Consider the following 17,500-nt stretch of genomic DNA (forward strand, 5'->3'; position numbering starts at 1 on the left):
TCGGATGCCACTCATGGGTAACGTAGCATAAATTCAAAAATTTCCTACGCCATAATCACATCTTCCTATGGAGAGACCAGCAACGAGGGAGGGGTGAGTGCATCTTCATACCTTTGAAGATCACTAAGAGGAAGCCTTGCTAGAACAGGGTTGATGGAGTCGTACTCGCGGCAATTCAGATCGCGGTGTGATTCCGATCTAGTGCCGAACCATGGCACCTCCGCGTTCAACACACGTGCAGCCCGGTGACGTCTCCCACACCTTGATCCAGCAAGGAGGAGGGAGAGGTTGGTAAGATCTCCGGCAGCATGACGACGTGGTGTCGATGGAGAGACGAGGTCTCCCGGCAGGGCTTCGCCAAGCATCGTGGGAGAGGAGGAAGGAGGGGAGCAGGGCTGCACCGAGGGAGAGGGAAAACCGTGTGCAAAACAGCCCCAAAACCCTATCTATATATAGGAGGAGGGGAGGGGGTGCCACCCCTAGGGTTCCCACCCTAAGTGGTGCGGCAGCCCCCCAGATGGGAGGTGCGGCGGCCAGGGCAGGGGAGGGGGTGGCGCACCCCTAGGGTTCCCCCCTCTCCACCTCCCACCAGCGCCTAGGGTTCCCCCCTCTCCACCTCCCGCGCCTTGGGACTCTTTGTGGGAGGCGCACGAGCACACTTTGGGCTGGTTTACCTCCACCTTTTGGCCCATGCTACCTCTTGGGGCTAGTGGCACCTCCCGATGGACCCCCGGGACCATTTCGGTGGTCCCGGTACGCTACCGGTGACGCCCAAAACATTTCGGGTGTCCAAACCCATCCATCCTATATATCATTCTTTACCTCCGGACCATTCCGGAGCTCCACGTGATGTCCGGGATCTCATCCGGGACTCCAAACATCCTTCGATAACCTCATATAACAATTCCCAATAACCCTAGCATCATCGAACCTTAAGTGTGTAGACCCTACGGGTTCGGGAGGCATGCACACATGACCGAGACACTCTCCGGCCAATAACCATCAGCGGGATCTGGATACCCATGGTGGCTCACACAAGTTCCACGATGATCTCATCGGATGAACCACGATGTCAAGTATTCAATCAATCCCGTATACAATTCCCTTTGTCTGTCGGTATAGAACTTGCCCGAGATTCGATCATCGGTATACCTATACCTTGTTCAATCTCGTTACCGGTAAGTCTCTTTACTCGTTCCGTAGCACGCCATCCTATGACTAACTCCTTAGTCACATTGAGCTCATGATAATGTTCTGCCGAGTGGGCCCAGAGATACCTCTCCGCCGCACGGAGTGACAAATCCCGATCTCGATTCGTAACAACCCAACAGACACTTTCAGAGGTACCCGTAGTGCACCTTTATAGTCACCGAGTTACGTTGTGACGTTTGATACACCCAAAGCACTCCTACGATATCCGGGAGTTGCACAATCTCACGGTCGAAGGAAAAGACACTTGACATTAGAAAAGCTTTAGCATACGAACAATACGATCTAGTGCTATGCTTAGGATTGGGTCTTGTCCATCACCTCATTCTCCCAATGATGTGATCCCGTTATCAATTACATCTAATGCCCATGATCAGGAAACCATGATCATCTATTGATCAACGAGCTAGCCAATTAGAGGCTTGCTAGGGACACATTGTAATCTATTTATTCACACATGTATTACTGTTTCCTGTTAATACAATTATAGCATGAACAATAGAAGATTATCATGAATAAGGAAATATGATAATAACCATTTTATTATTGCCTCTAGGGCATATTTCCAACACATTCAATTCTAGTGAGTTCCAATCAACAGAAACAACCTTTGCAACACCATTAGAGCCCTCTTGTGCATCTGCATCAGCCCCCTCAAGTAATACTATCACTTCACCCCTACACATGGGCATTATCCACCTCTGGGAAGCCCAATCATCATCTACCATCTCTGAAGCCAACTTTGAAGGCACATATCCAACCTTAGAATTTGATTTCAGATCAACGAGCTCTGCATGAAATGTAGTCCGTTTGGTTGTCCAACCATCTTGTCGATTGATTTCATCAACCATCTCTTCGCCATCCTCAATCCTCACATACTCGCCTTTCCAGTTATCAAACCATAACAATGATGCCTCTTGATGTGGACCCCAAAAAAGCTCTCCTCAATTCTTTCCACCACATTCTTCATGGCCTTCTCTTCCATGCTCTCTAGGTCTTGTGGATCAATCTCTCCAAATTCAACCTCCCATTTTACAATTGTATCTCTCTCTATGTGCCGCACGCTACCATTACCTATCTTGGCCTTAGAAGGAAAGAATTAGACAGTGAATTCGAAGGTCCGAGCACCATCATGCATGTTTGTCAATCGCGGGTAGTGTGAGCTAGCGGAAGCAGACGAGGCACTAATCACATAGATACAGAGATTACAGGATTACCTAGTTGACATTGTTGTCTCTCGCAGCTCCAGCGCATTCAACCCCCCTTCCCACCACCCAAATCTGGATCAAATCATCCAAAAACAGAGGGAAATAGGGGCAGGCAATGCGGTGATATGTAACTCGACATGGAGAGGAAAAATGACAAGGGTTCCGGATTCACTCACCACGGTCGCAACCGTCGTCGAGAACGAAAGCTCCGCTGTTGTTGTCACTGAGAACTAAAGCCCCGGAGTCATTGCCGGCTCACCTCCGAGAATGAAGAGGGGGGAACACAGGTTCAAAGAGGCATGGGGACATGTTTCACCTGATCCACTGCCAAGTGGGACCCATAACTAGATGCACTGACAAGTGAGACCCACATGTCTTAAACATAACCTCCCTCCCGATGACAACCATTTTAATCGCCTGAGTGGGCCTTGGGTATTTGGGCTTCTAAAATGCCGCACGAGAGTTATTTCTGTGAACTACATTGCATTCCATCCAATTCACATAAAATGTGTCGCACATGAGCTATGGACCCGGTGCACGGAGCGTGCGGGTTACTACGTTCATCACACATGTTGTCTACAACATAACTCTATGTTTCTGTTATCCCATCCCACACATATTTTGTTTATTAATTGTGGGTATTGTAAGTTGCCATTTCCCACACACCTTTATACCTTGTGCAATGCAATGACATAGTAAGAAGGTTTATCTGCCCAATATTAATTAGTCCATGTAATAAGAAAATTCACATTTCATACCCAACAAATGCTCACCACGATTTCGTGTCGAACACACTTCATATCCATGAAACGTCCATCAAGATTTAATAATTGACATCACAATACATCATATTGCTTGTAGACCATAGTGCACAAGCACCAAATTAAAGAAGTACCATAGAAGAACTTCACATCTCGAAAGTAGGATCATAGATGGTAAATAGAGAGAGAATCTCATCTCGAAAGCTATTGAGCCCAGGGATAATATTGAGCCTCCCACGATGTTGAAGGTTCGTGCAATTTCAGGCCAGCGTGTGTGGATGATTGTCTGCTAGTCCTACGCCCCCTTGAGGAAGACCTCAAAATTATATAATGGGTGTTGCATGAATACCTTTCTTGTATCCTGAGCATACATGTGGTTTGAAAGGTAATCATCAAGGAGCCGCTTTGGAAAGCAGTGAAAAAATATATGCATAAATATCAAAATATTGAAATGTTTTACATAGGAAAAACAAGATAAAAAAGTTAGTAGCATCATATAGTTTACTGATGTCTTCTCCATTGGGCAAACAAAGAGTTTGTTGTTTTTTCCTTAGTAGTTTCTTTGTCCTAATAATCGTTTTGAGTTTCTTTACTTGACTAATTTTCATGGACATCTCATTTCCCTATTTGCAAAATGAGTCGAATAGCAGGTCTAAACCTCCACACAAGGAAGCCCTAAACATTAGAATTTTTGCAATTGCACGAGAATGGGTTATTAGCCGAAGGACTACGTGCAAACCTTGATGATAAACCATTGTCTCTCTCATTTTACCTTGCAATCGCAAAGGGCCATATCCAGGGTGCCTCCGATCACCTTCGTATATTCTAGCAATTTCTACAATATGTTGCCGCAGTATACAATGGATTTGAGCCTCATACCCTAGGCCCTAGGATGGGTCCTATATCCTCCACTCCAATCGCGTAAAGTAGATACTCATCAGGTTAAATAAGAATTAGCATACTATCAATAAAAGGTCTGTGAAGAATAAATATAGTATAGATCAACCATATTTCAACCGTCGAAAGGCCAGCAAACTATGACATGCTTAACACCCAACAAATATAGCAATTATATATGTTTCTTATGCGTATAATATATTCAAATTCAATCTTTTTGTGACACATGTAAGTTTACAAAATTGAACCCACCCATTGAAATAAGTAGTACACAACTGAACATCACATTGCTCAATAGAACCGAGCAGTGCAATTGAAAAACAACATTGAACAATAGAACGTTACATTGCCTAAATACTTTAAGAACATGATGTATAGTAACATTACATTCCATAAATGACTAAAACTTAGAGAAAAGGGAGGAGCGTCGCTGGCTTTAAACTAATAAAGTCGAACAAAAGGTCATCCAAAGCGAATTAACTTGGCATAGTTAGCTAAAGTAGGTCTTAGTAAGCTAAAAATGAGTTACTCCTCGTCATCATAGGAGATGATGATGGGATTCTTCTCCTTCGAAAAGAATGAGGCATCGTCTGTGTGGGTGCCCTCCTGGTCGTCTGAGCAAATGTCGGTTAGCATTATCTCCTAAGGGTTGGCTCTCGGGTTAATCTGAGCACGAACATGCTGGCTTTGGACTTTAGAAAAGGTCAATCATACTAAGAAAACACCTCATAGTCATCGTAGGCACCGATTGTGTGCTAAATAATCCCCAACGAATACCATTTCAAGCAGAAAACCGCCAAGCATTGTCCGCACGTGGGGCGTTGATGGTGGCATCAACGACCGGCGATCCTACAAGACCTAGGGTTGGCTCGCACAACATGCACCGCGGCTTCATCTGCGCGTGCAATCGCGATTTGCCTCTCCATTGTAAATTTCTCATCGAGCACGCAACCATGGGCCATGGATCAAAACAACAACAAGCGAGGGTTTGGATGATGGGAACGAAATTTGGATGGCACGTGACGCACCGGAAGTCAAACCATTGATGACTGAAGAGGAGGAGAAAGGTAGATTACCTAAATACATTAAGGATGCGAGCATTGGGAGGAGTGTAGTGTCACCGGGGAGGATATCACACTCGAAGGAGTGTAGTGTTGAAAGCTTAATAAATGGGGGATGTGTTGTTTGGTAGGAGGAGAAAGGGGGAAGAAAGATATTGACACAACTAGTAAAAATATTAACAAACGTGAAGAGCAAAACTGGTGCGGAAAATTTCATCGCACATGATTGTTAGAGCATATATCTCCATATGTGGTTTTGGTAATTGATGACAATTCCTATGGACTAATGGTTGCCTTAAGTTACATTTATAGGATTTGTCCATAGGCACTTCTTGAAGTCCATCTGTTGGGTTCAAGGAGTTTATATGATGACCAAGATGGTATTCAAGGTATTATCCAAAGAATGGTCATAGAGGCACATGGTTGATCAAGATCTCGGACAAAGAGTAAATCAAGATGATCAACACACAAAGCATACAAGATGTACCGAGAGGGATCAAGTGATCCCATGGTATGGTAAGCATTGTCCATTACGTATTTGTGTACTAACCCATGGTCTTCGTGAGAGTTCTATGTGGGGGTTAGGTGTGTTTCCATGGGCTTGCGTCAAAGGAAAGATCTCATACAACCCATGAAGTATGACGTCAAGTTGTGATAGTCATCAAGATTGCGATGTGCAAGTTCAAGTGGATCAACACGAAGATATCATGCTTGAAGCTTGCCGTCCATTATGGTGGCAATGGACTTGTGAAGATATGCTGAAGAGTGGCTCACCCATAGTGAGTATGGGGGAGCAATCAACTAGTCTTCATCAAGCCAACACAATCAAGAAAGGTGGTCCATCTTGAGGAAGCCAAGATCATCATCATCTAGCTCAAGAGGACGAGGTGCAAGGTATATAGGTTTGCCCTTGATAGGTTTTCTGTTTAGGATAGATTGCTGTACTATCAAGGGGGCTCTCAAGTGAGTAGCTTGATCGTATCATTCGTTGAGATCTCAAACCATTTGCATCCTTGCATCATACTTCTTGGTTCTTGTTTGGTGTTTCTCTTTGTGAGTTTTAGAGCTTATGGTCATCTTCATGACAAGCTCGAGTTCATCGAAAACGGAGTCCATATGCAACTACTATGATGTTTTCGATGTTGGAGTTTTTGCCGGTTCTTCATTCTTAGAGGACTCACATCTTTATATCATTGGCATATTCATAACCGCATGGTCTTAAGATTTCCTGAATCCAACAAGCTTGGATTTGCTCGATTCGGAGCTCGTATGCGGAAGTTATGGCTGTTTCAGTGGCGAGCGGTAGTACCGCTGGACCTAGCGGTAGTACCGCTGGCCCTAGAGGTAGTACCGCTGGCTGGCGGTAGTACCGCCCCTGGTCAGCGGTAGTACCGCTCCGGGAGCTTAGTACCGCCTGCCTAGCGGTTGTTCGTGGACGGACCTTTTTGCGAAGTCTTTCTTGGCGGCGGTATTGCCGTTGCACTACCAGGGGCCCAGCGGTAGTACCGCTGGAGTGCCAGCGGTAGTACCGCTGCAGCCAGCGGTAGTACCGCTGGAGCTCGGGCAGAAAGTGGGGGTAACGGTCTGATTCCTTCCCCCACTATATAAAGGGGGTCTTCTTCCCCCTTGGTCTTATCCATCCGTTGAGCTCTTGTTCTACCTCCATTGTTGACATTCTTAGAGCTTGATTACTCTCTATCCCTCCAATGATTCTTGCTTGTTCTTGAGGGAAAAGAGAGAGGAGATCTAGATCCACATCTCCACCAATCACTTTCTCCTCTATGTGAGGGGAACCCCTTGGATCTTGATCTTGGAGTTCTTTGTGAGCTCCTTGTTATTCCTCTCATATTTCTCCATAGCTTTTGTTGTTGTGGAGGGATTTGAGTGTGAGGGACTTGACCACTTTGTGTGTTCTTGCCATTGCATTAGTTGCATCGGTTTGAGTTCTCCACGGTGATACGTGGAAGTGAGAAGTTGAGAAGCTTACTACCTTTGGTACTTAGTACCCTTGATATTGTTCTTCGTGGATGCTTTGGCGTCCTAGAAGCTTGGTGGTGTCTCGGAGCTCAATCATTGTGGTGTGAAGCTCCGGGAAGCGTCGGGGTCTCCAATTAGGTTGTGGAGATTGCCCCGAGCAATTTGTACGGGTACCGGTAACCGCCCCCCAAGGGTTGCCACGTGTACGGGTTCGGTGACCGCCCCCAAGGGTTGCCATTTGTACGGGTTCGGTGACCGCCCTCAAGGGTCCCTTAGTGGAATCACGGCATCTTGCATTGTGCGAGGGCGTGAGGAGATTACGGTGGCCTTAGTGGCATCTTGGGGAGCATTGTGCCTCCACACCGCTCTAACGGAGATTAGCATCCGCAAGGGTGTGAACTTCGGGATACATCATCGTCTCCCCGTGCCTCGGTTATCTCTTACCCGAACCCTTTACTTATGCACTTTACTTTGTGATAGACATATTGTTTATTGTAATATATCTTGCTATCACTTAGTTGTTTATCTTGCTTAGCATAAGTTGTTGGTGCACATAGGTGAGCCTAGTTGTTTGTAGGTTTTGTGCTTGACATATTAAACGTTAGTTTTATTCCTCATTTGTTCAAGCCTAAACCTTAACTATTTTAAAGCGCCTATTCACCCCCCCTCTAGGCGACATCCACGTCCTTTTCAATGATGCATTCAAACAATCGTGTGTTAGGTGATCATCATACACGGTCTTCGTAATTTACGTTGTGCGACGAATGAGAACATAAAACTTTTTGGTGCGATTTTTTCTAGTTAAATGACCATCCACGTCATTGCATAAACTCCATATTTTAACAGAAGTTTCAACTAAGTTTCGCAGTTGCATTTTCGTATTTGGACAAACATAGCTCAAAATGGAAGCCTAATCATACCTCACACTTACTAAACCGACTTAGTTGAATTCATACTTATTAGTTAAACATAGCTACTTGACTTAAACATAGCTGTAATAAGAGACTAGCGCTCTACACTAAGACTACTAGGCATATTGAAACACAGTTGTTGCCGCATCATACCCCAACCCCCGCCGATATGCCGCCTTATGCCGCATGGCCGTCCGACAGGATGTGAACGAATTCACCATCCAGAGTGTTGTCTGCGTCGTCCTTAGTGCCCTAATGCTTGAGGTAGTGATCGCCCGATATCTCATGTTGGTATTGTTGCTCTAGTTCCTTGATGATCCACCGCGGCTCCTACTACTAAGCCATCCGCTACTCCTACTTGCGTGTAGTTTCAAGGGAGGCGGCTATGGTGTCTTCGATCTTTGCCTCCTCCTTCTCTAGCTCACAACCATCAATCTCACCGGGCAATGGCTCCATGGCCTCCATCACACTTGTTAGAGTGAAAAGGTTGAAAACAAGGATCTTCTAGGGTTGTACCGGCATATGCCCAAACATAAAACCCTTCCACCATTTGAGATCACTAGAATGCAATGGCTCTGACAAGCCCAGACATTGTCTCTAGGTTCACCAAGAGCCAATCATGCCCCCCTTTTATAGAATAGTAGTTATTTTTTCTATTGTTATCTCTATCACCTGTGAGGTTAGGATGTAGAGAAGGTGTTTCAGATCTTAAGCAGTCTATGAGGGAGTGGATCACCAAGGATATGTGCAGTGTGCCAATTTCAACATATTAAGAGCATCTATAGCCCTTCCCCTGTCCTTTAGTACCCAAAACTCTTCCTCTTCTTTAAACACCAAAGAGTTTGGGGATTATACTTTTTTTGCACCTAGCCCTTTCCCCAAAACTCAAATCCTCAAACAAGCTTGTGCCCACTTGAAAGTCTCACTCCACCTTCTTCTTCCTTGCTCCTTCCACATGGAAAACGCCGTGTTTTGGATAGTATATGATGTCCAGGAGCTAGCTAGGAACCAGGGTAGATGATCTGCAAATTAACTTAATAGAGGTTCATTGACATAAACGTGCGAGGAGGGATACGATGAAGTCAACGAAATTTGTCCTTCACGGGCCACAGTTTGGGCACATGTTCACATGAATAGGTTCTTCTCCTTTTCCTTCTCCTAGTGGTCTGGGATGCAATCACTCATTGGAATCGGTGACGCTGGCTAGCGTCCATGTTTCTATGTACGTGTTTCTCCTTCGTAGGTGATGTAGGTGGGGTACCTGCTCTTCCGACTATGGTGTCGCTCTACCGTTAGCAAGGACATTGGAAGGAGCATTGTTGTGACTGATGATGACGTGGAAGACAAGAAATATAAATAATATTGCAGGAGAGGTACGTGTAGGAAGGCAGGGTTATAAGGGGGCACATGTGGTGGGGATGGGCTAGGGGTGGCTCGCAATTAGGTGCTTTGTGTCAGTCATGCTTAGTCAAGCGACAGAGAGGTGCGAGAGGAGATTGAAAATGCCGAGAGTTAAAATTTCCAAAGGGAATATAGTCCCAAGTGGTAAGTTTTGAAGGATGGATCATAATTTGTTTTGGCACTAAAGGTATAGGGGAGGTCTGATATGGCTTGATTCCCTGAACAATTTTATAGAAGGGTTAAAGGTTTCCAGGTGAAGGGCCATAGCTCTAAGATGAACGAAAACCGTAGAAGTTTTCATTTCCTCTCTCGCAAGGCGACTAGGGTACAGTCTCCCTCCTCGATCTTTGTCGGCAAGCTATCAATTCACCCTCTTCCCCTTTTCCTGCTTCCCTGGCACACGATGGAGGGGAGGAGAATCCTGATGCCTTGTCTCCCGCTAGCAGATAACTTAGGGCTTAAGTCCTGACATGGGGCAATGCGTGGGCGCATGGAGATGCTTCATACTCGAGGGGGTCGTCTAGGCTCTGATACTCCTTGAGTTCGTCAAGTGAGACGAATTAGACAAAGCTCGGGCGTAGATTCCTATCGGCTTATCGTGGTAACCGTGGCGAGGTTACGATTTCCCTCCTTGAGTATGCGAGGGGGATATTAGGTATGAGGTTCTTTAGATCGATTCAAGGATTCACCAGCGATGAGATGTCAATATAAATTTAATTATGGTTGGAATACGTTGTACTTCATATGAATCTTTATAATAGTCTGATTCATTTCGGGCAAAAAAAAATCATGTGACATGACTACAAGTCCACTACTAGTGTAGAGTGGTAGATTGTGTGTGGACCTAGCAATTCCCCAGTCTTCTTTTTTTGAAGGCTCTCTCTTTCTCTCTCTCCGATCCTGCTCTCCATCTACTTGTCTAGTTTCTAAGCAAAGCACACACCCGTCACCATCACCATCATATCATCATCTCCTTCCTCCTCTCGTCCTCCTCTATTCCTGCCCTCACTCCACACAAAAACACATACACATCATATATATAACACACACGCTCGAGTCCATTTCCCCCTTATATATATACACACACATATATATACACTTGGTGTACTTGCAGCCTTGGAGATCGACCTGGTCTCTAGATAGGATAGCTAGTACAGTCCATAACTACATCTTTGCTAGGAGATCGGGCTGGGCAATGAGGAAGCCCGTGGAGTGCCCGGCGACGAAGTGCAGTGGTGGTGTGGCGCCAGGAAACAGCAATGTGGCTGCAGCGGCGGCCAAGCTGCGGAAGGGGCTGTGGTCGCCGGAGGAGGACGAGAGGCTTGTGGCGTACATGCTGCGGAGCGGTCAGGGGTCGTGGAGCGACGTGGCACGCAACGCCGGGTTACAGCGGTGCGGCAAGAGCTGCCGCCTCCGGTGGATCAACTACCTCCGTCCGGACCTCAAGCGCGGCGCCTTCTCGCCACATGAGGAGGACCTCATCGTCAACCTCCACGCCATCCTCGGCAACAGGTACGCCCGTCCGTACTTCGTGCAAGCCGTTCGGTGTGCACGTACGCGCATGCCATTGCCATCTCAAGCATGCAGGCGTGCTCCAAGAAAATTATATGTTTGTGTGTTGTTGGTTACGGGAATGCAGAATGTTCTTTTTTTTTAGGATGAAGAAATTTCTTTTCTATATTATCCAAATTTGTGTTGCTGAAAAAGTAACAAAATAATACATCATTTTTGCGTTCAGTTTCGTTTCTAATTAATTATATAGATATATATAACCACCCATTTTCCTCAAGAACAGATGAAGTTCTATAACTGACTAACCGATCGAGGTTCGGTGTAGTTATGAGTAATAACTTGGTGACATTATTGTAAGAGGACATAATAGCTACCTTCTTCTTTATTCTATTTTTCAACATTGCTTTAGAAACACACATTGTTGTTTTTGTATATGTATCATTCCATTGAATTACATTATATTTTTAAATGATACTTCCTCTGTAAACTAATATAAAAACGTTTAGATCACTAAACTATTTCTATTTTTTTGCGGGAATGTGAATAACTATTCCAAGTCAATAAAGAACCATCGGATCCACAAAATGTGACTCTGCAAGTGTGCTAAAAGATGAAAATATATTGACCAGACGATTATCATCGTTCACTAAGGAATAATTATTTCTTAGTTGACTGAGCTATAATCATTCCCTTTCTTTGATTGGTCTTTTGCTATATGATATTTTCTTACGAGGAAACACATTTTTTTCCGGGACAAATGCCATTGGGTTAATAAATAACATTAGCAGAGCTAGATGACTAAAGTTAGAACATTCGCAAAATTACAGACTGATACTATAAGGTTGTAGAAGCAAATAAAAGGCTCGTTATCGTCCTCTTTTTTTTTTTTTTACGGGAAAAAGGCTCGTTATCAAGAAGTGAAAGTGATACGTGTGTTTAAACTGAAGACGATGCATTTTATTAGTCGGAGTACTACCAGAAATTGTGATTACGACATCAATGAACTAAATTTAATTTTCAGTCAGTTGTCTGTAACAATAATCACACGCATAGATACTTGTTGGACATGCATGCATAAAAACTCAAGACACGTGCGCATGTAACTTTTTGCAGAAGCCTCTCGATTGATGTTTGCTTACAATAGAATCTATGTCCTGCTACTCCAGATGGTCTCAGATCGCAGCCAGGTTACCGGGGCGCACCGACAACGAGATCAAGAACTTCTGGAACTCCACCATCAAGAAGCGGCTGAAGATGAACTCGGCCGCTTCGTCTCCGGCGACCACGGAATGTGCGTCACCGCCCGAGCCCAACCTCGACGGCGGCAGTGCCAGCTGCCTCGACCTCACCAGCCAGGAGGACGGGAGCCACCACGCAATGAAAAGCATGTGGATGGACTCATCCTCCTCCTCCTCTTCGTCTTCGTCGATGCAGCAGGGGAGCCGACCGTCAACAATGGCTCCGGCGGCAAACAGGGGCTACGGGGGCCTCCTCCTGCCCCTCCCGGACCAAGTCTGCGGCGTCGCACCTTCCACCCACACGTCGTTGCCGCCGTTCTTCCAAGACCATTCATCGTTTAAGCAGGTTTCTCCCTTGCGGACCGGTGGCTACTACCCTCACGGAATGGCAATGGAAGGAGCAGGTGGCTGCTTCATGGGAGAAGAAGCTGTAGGCGGTGGAGGCGAACGTAGTGTCGTCTTCAACGTGCCCCCTCTACTAGAGCCCATGGCAGTAGCATTGCAAGACCAAACCTTAATGGCATCAACTGGTAACAGCAACAATAACCATCGAAACACTAACAGTACTGCAGAGGGCACCACACTGAGCAGCAAAAATGGCTGCAACATCAATGACGACAACACCAGTAAGAACAACATCAACAGTGTGGTCTCGTACTGGGAGCAGCATGGTCAGCAGCAGCACATGAGCAGGAACGTAGTCATGGGGGAGTGGGACTTGGAGGAGCTCATGAAAGACGTGTCATGCTTGCCTTTCCTTGATTTCCAAGTTGAGTGATGACACGCTGTTGGGGGCCACCTCCTACCTGCGTGCCTAAACTACATGCATATACGAATATACATATATAATTAAGTATATATACACATGCATACGTTAAAGGTAGTCTTTTTTTCCTTGACATTATTTACATGATGTACGCAAGATTTCTTCAGCAGCCACTACTTCACTTTTGATACTACATATATCTTTGATGAATTCATTCTTGTATACAGATACTCATGCCTATGCAAATAATTCAAGCAAAGTTACTTGAGTTATATGGTCTTCCTCGGTCATCACAAGGCCATGCATGTATAGTACTCATTTTGTTTCTAAATATAAGTTTTTTAAAAATTACACTACGGACTACATACAAATATATGTGGACATACTTTAGGTTATAGAGTCATCTATTTTGTTTCGTATGTAGTTTATAGTAAAATCTTTAAAAAGACTTATATTTAGAAACCGACATAGTACATTGTAAAAGAAGCTAGCTAGCTAGAACCTAATTAATTAATATGTTTGCAGATAATGCATGCGCGCTTCAGCTTTATAAAAGAAAAGGAATTCCCTTCATGGGAAAGTGACATCCCTGTTGTTTTGTTCCTTTGCTTCATCTTTTCATTCATGCACCAACTGCTTCCCTTGCACATGAAGTCACATTGATGAGCTTATGAATATAGATAAACTTTGAGAGGTCTCTAAAAGGTGCCAGCTGAGTGAGCGAGCGAGTGAGGGAGATCATGCCTATCATGTGCATGCATGGTGTAGGAGGAACAGTCACTCTCACTGGTCAAATGTGTAGGTAGGTTGCGATTAGAGGCCGTTAATTGGACGGCTGGGCCGTGCGATTAGACTCCAGAAGAATATAATGGAGGGGGGGGGGGGGGGGCAGGAAAGTTGATGTGTACCACACGTCCACACCTTTGCCATTACAACACAACCAGTTAATATCTCTCCTTGATGTGTGGTGTGATGGTGTGTATGCCCATTTGTACCATTTTTATTGTCGCAGAACACTACTGCAGAATGGGGCGGCACCTCTAGCCGATCCCCTAAACTTTAGAGTAGACGGCCGAGTATCCTTTAGAAAAGCATTTTTGCTCCTGTAACAATTGGTCGTTTCTAGCCATTCCACAAGCTTTAGCGAAGTAAAACAAATTTAAAAGGCACAATCACAAGTTCAGCACACACAAACACAAATCAAATAAGTGCATTAAACTTACTTAAATGTAGTTCGGTGCCGATTCAAAATATTATACTTAAAAAATATGTTTAACTTAAGCAAAATTTAGACTAAACTACCTAGACTTCTACTCCCTAGCGGTTTTTCTCCGCTCGCCTCGGCCCACCGATCATAGGATCAGGGTCCATGTCTTCGTCGTTGTTGTTGTCCCTGTTGTCGTTGTCGACGCTATAATGACCGCCGTTTGAGTCGTCATTGTTGAATATATATTTGTGCATGTATATTGTGTCATTGAACTCACCTCTTAGTTCCTTGTATAGTTGAGGTAGAGGTTCATCTTGTACCTATATATACATGTCTAGTGCATCCAATCAATATTGAGTGGTGCACAGCCTAAACCTAATTCTCTACATGGTATCAGTTTCCTCTACGGTCCTAACCTAGCCGCCGCCGCCGCGCCATCTCTTGCGCAGCCGCCGTCGTCGCCGTCGCGCCATCTTTTGCGTTGCCGCTGCTGCCACTGCTGCCACCGCCGCGCCATCTCTTGCGCCACCGCCGCTGCCACCGCCGTCGCCGCCGCGCCCTTCCTCTGCGCCGCCGTCACCGCTTCTCCCTGCCGCCACACCCGCATCCGCCACTCTTCTTTGCGCCGCCACCGCCGCCGCCGCTTCGTGTCGCCACCTCCCCGCTACACCGCTTCCGCCACGCCACCCCTTCATCCCCATACGCTGCTGCTAGTGCAACAAAAGACCTTCCAATGGCGCCAGAAATAAGCGTGTCGACGGCACGAGGAATCATTGTGCTACGACTACGCCTTAAGGGACTTCCTAGGCAAATATGCAAAGGATTTCCTCCGTGGCCTTGGAGCCTTGTGTTGGTGTTCCCTCAAAGCGGAAAGGGTGATGTAGCACAGCGGAGGTAAGTATTTCCCTCAGTTTTGAGAACCAAGGTATCGATCCAGTGAAGGAGTATCACAAGAGCCTGCACAAACACAAAAAGCTTGCTCCCAACGCTATGAAGGGGTTGTCAATCCCTTATAGATTGTTTGCCAAGTGAGAACCGAAAGCAACAAAGTAACAAAGCAAAGTAAAAGCGAAAGTGGAAACGATAGGTGCGAATAGACCCGGGGGCCGTAGTGTTTACTAGTGGCTTCTCTCATGAAAGCAAGTAGACGGTGGGTGAACAAATTACTGTCAAGCAATTGATAGAACCGTGCAAAGTCATGACGTCATCTATGGCAATGATTATATCTATAGGCATCACGTCCAAAAGAAGTAGACCGATACTTTCTGCATCTACTACTATTACTCCACACGTCGACCGCTATCCAGCATGCATCTAGTGTATTAAGTCCAAAAGAACAGAGTAACGCCTTAAGCAAGATGACATGATGTAGATGGACAATCTCATATCTACGATAGAGCCCACCTTGTTACCCTTGATGGCAACTACACGATGTGTGCCTTGCTGCCCCTACTGTCACTGGGAAAGGTCACCACACGGTAAGAACCCAAAACCAAGCACTTCTCCCATTGCAAGAATCATAGATCTAGTTGGCCAAACAAAACCCAAGACTCGGAGAGACTTACAAGGATATCAAATCATGCATAAAAGAAATCAGCAAAGACTCAAATATATATCATAGATAATCTGATCACAAATCCACAATTCATCGGATCTCGACAAACACACCGCCAAAGAAGATTACATCAGATAGATCTCCATGAAAATCATGGAGAACTTTGTATTGAAGATCCAAGAGAGAGAAGAAGCCATCTAGCTACTAACTACTGACCCGTAGGTCTGAAGTGAACTACTCACGAGTCATTGGAGGGGCGATGATGTTGATGTAGAAGCCCTCCAACTCCAAAGTCCCCTCCGGCAAGGTACCAGGAAGGGTCTCCAAATGAGATCTCGCGGAAACGGAAGCTTGCGGCTGCGGAAAAGTATTTTCGTGGTTCCCTTGATTTTTTTTCTTCTAATTTTTAGGGAATATATAGGCGCAAGATCTAGCTCAGGGGGGCACCAGGGAGGCCACAAGCCTGCCCACCACCGCCCCCTCGTGGCGGAGAGGGGGCTTGTGGGCTCCGTGTAGCCCTCCTGGCTTGGCCCACAAGCCCCCTGATCTTCTTCCGTTTGGGAAAAAATCATTTAGGGGATTTTATTCCGTTTGGACTCCGTTCCAAAATCAAATATGAAAAGAGCCAAAAACACAGAAAAAACAGGAACTGGCACTTGGCACTGAATTAATAAGTTAGTCCCAAAAAAGATATAAAAGGTACATAAATCATCCAAAGATGACAAGATAAAAACATGAAACCATCAAAAATTATAGATACGTTTGAGACGTATCAAGCATCCCCAAGCTTAACTCCTGCTCGTCCTCGAGTAGGGAAGTGATAAAGAATGAATTTTTGATGCTTTCATGCTACCTAACATAGATGTCCTTTGTAACTCCTCTTATGTGACGTGAATGTTCAGATCCATTAGATTCAAAACAATAGTTTTCTATTGACGTGGAAACAATAATAATTCAAGCAAACTAGCAAGGTAATCATGAACTTTCAAAATAACAAGGCCAAAATAAAGTTATCCCTACAAAAGCATATAGTCTGGCTATGCTCTATCATCATTGCAGAACGAATTTAAATCATGCACAACCCCGGTATTAGCCAAGTCATTTTTTCACACCTTTACTTTCTCAAACCTTTTCAACTCTCACACAATACATGAGCATGAGCCATGGTTTTAGCACTATAGATGGTGTGGAGTGTGGTGGAGGTTGCAAGACAAAACAAGGAGAAGATGGTCACATTAACTAGGCATATCAATGAGCTGTGGAGATGCTCATCAATAGATATCAATGTGAATGAGTAGGGATTGCCATACAAATTATGCACTAGAGCTAAGAGTATGTGAAAGCTCTTAAGGAAAACTAGTGGGTGTGCATCCAACTTGCTTGCTCAGGAAGACCTAAGGCAATTTTGAGGAAGCCTATCATTGGAATATACAAGCCAAGTTATATAATGAAAATTTCCCACTAGCTATATGGTGGTGACAAAACGAGAGACTCTCAATCATGAAGATCATGGTGCTTAATATGCACAAGTGTGGAAAGGTGGTAGCATTGTCCCTTCTCTCTTTTTCTCTCATTTTTTTATTTTTTTTATTTTTTGGTGGGCTCTTTGGCCTCTTTTTTTTGGTGGGCTTCTTTGGCCTCTTTTATTTCCTCACATGGGACAATGCTCCATTAATGATGATCATCACACTTTCAACTCAAAACTTAGAGCAACAATGACTCTATATGGAATGCCTTCGGTAGTGTACCTTTGCAATCATCTAGCATGACATTGACATTAATGGAAACATCATGCTA

At 45.0% G+C, this 17,500-nt stretch overlaps 1 protein-coding gene across 1 annotated transcript; it reads left to right on the top strand.

Moving 5' to 3' along the window:
- Positions 1–10,477: 10,477 nt before the first annotated feature.
- On the top strand, positions 10,478–13,209 carry LOC123397480 (transcription factor MYB83-like). The gene is made up of 2 exons (XM_045092009.1): positions 10,478–10,937; positions 12,104–13,209. The coding sequence occupies exons 1-2, from the start codon at positions 10,621–10,623 to the stop codon at positions 12,951–12,953; spliced, it is 1,167 nt and encodes a 388-aa protein (XP_044947944.1). The 5' UTR covers positions 10,478–10,620; the 3' UTR covers positions 12,954–13,209.
- The last annotated feature ends 4,291 nt before the right edge of the window (positions 13,210–17,500 follow it).

The sequence above is a fragment of the Hordeum vulgare genome, chromosome 5H (genome assembly GCF_904849725.1).
Source record: "Hordeum vulgare subsp. vulgare chromosome 5H, MorexV3_pseudomolecules_assembly, whole genome shotgun sequence".
In the NCBI taxonomy this organism is placed as follows: domain Eukaryota; kingdom Viridiplantae; phylum Streptophyta; class Magnoliopsida; order Poales; family Poaceae; genus Hordeum; species Hordeum vulgare.

What these genes read in the sequence shown, in the direction of transcription:
- LOC123397480 (XM_045092009.1), top strand. Translation starts at nt 10,621, where the DNA reads ATGAGGAAGCCCGTGGAGTGCCCGGCGACGAAGTGCAGTGGTGGTGTG. An exon ending in CACGCCATCCTCGGCAACAG is followed by an intron (nt 10,938 to 12,103) that starts GTACGCCCGTCC and finishes CTGCTACTCCAG; the next exon opens with ATGGTCTCAGATCGCAGCCA.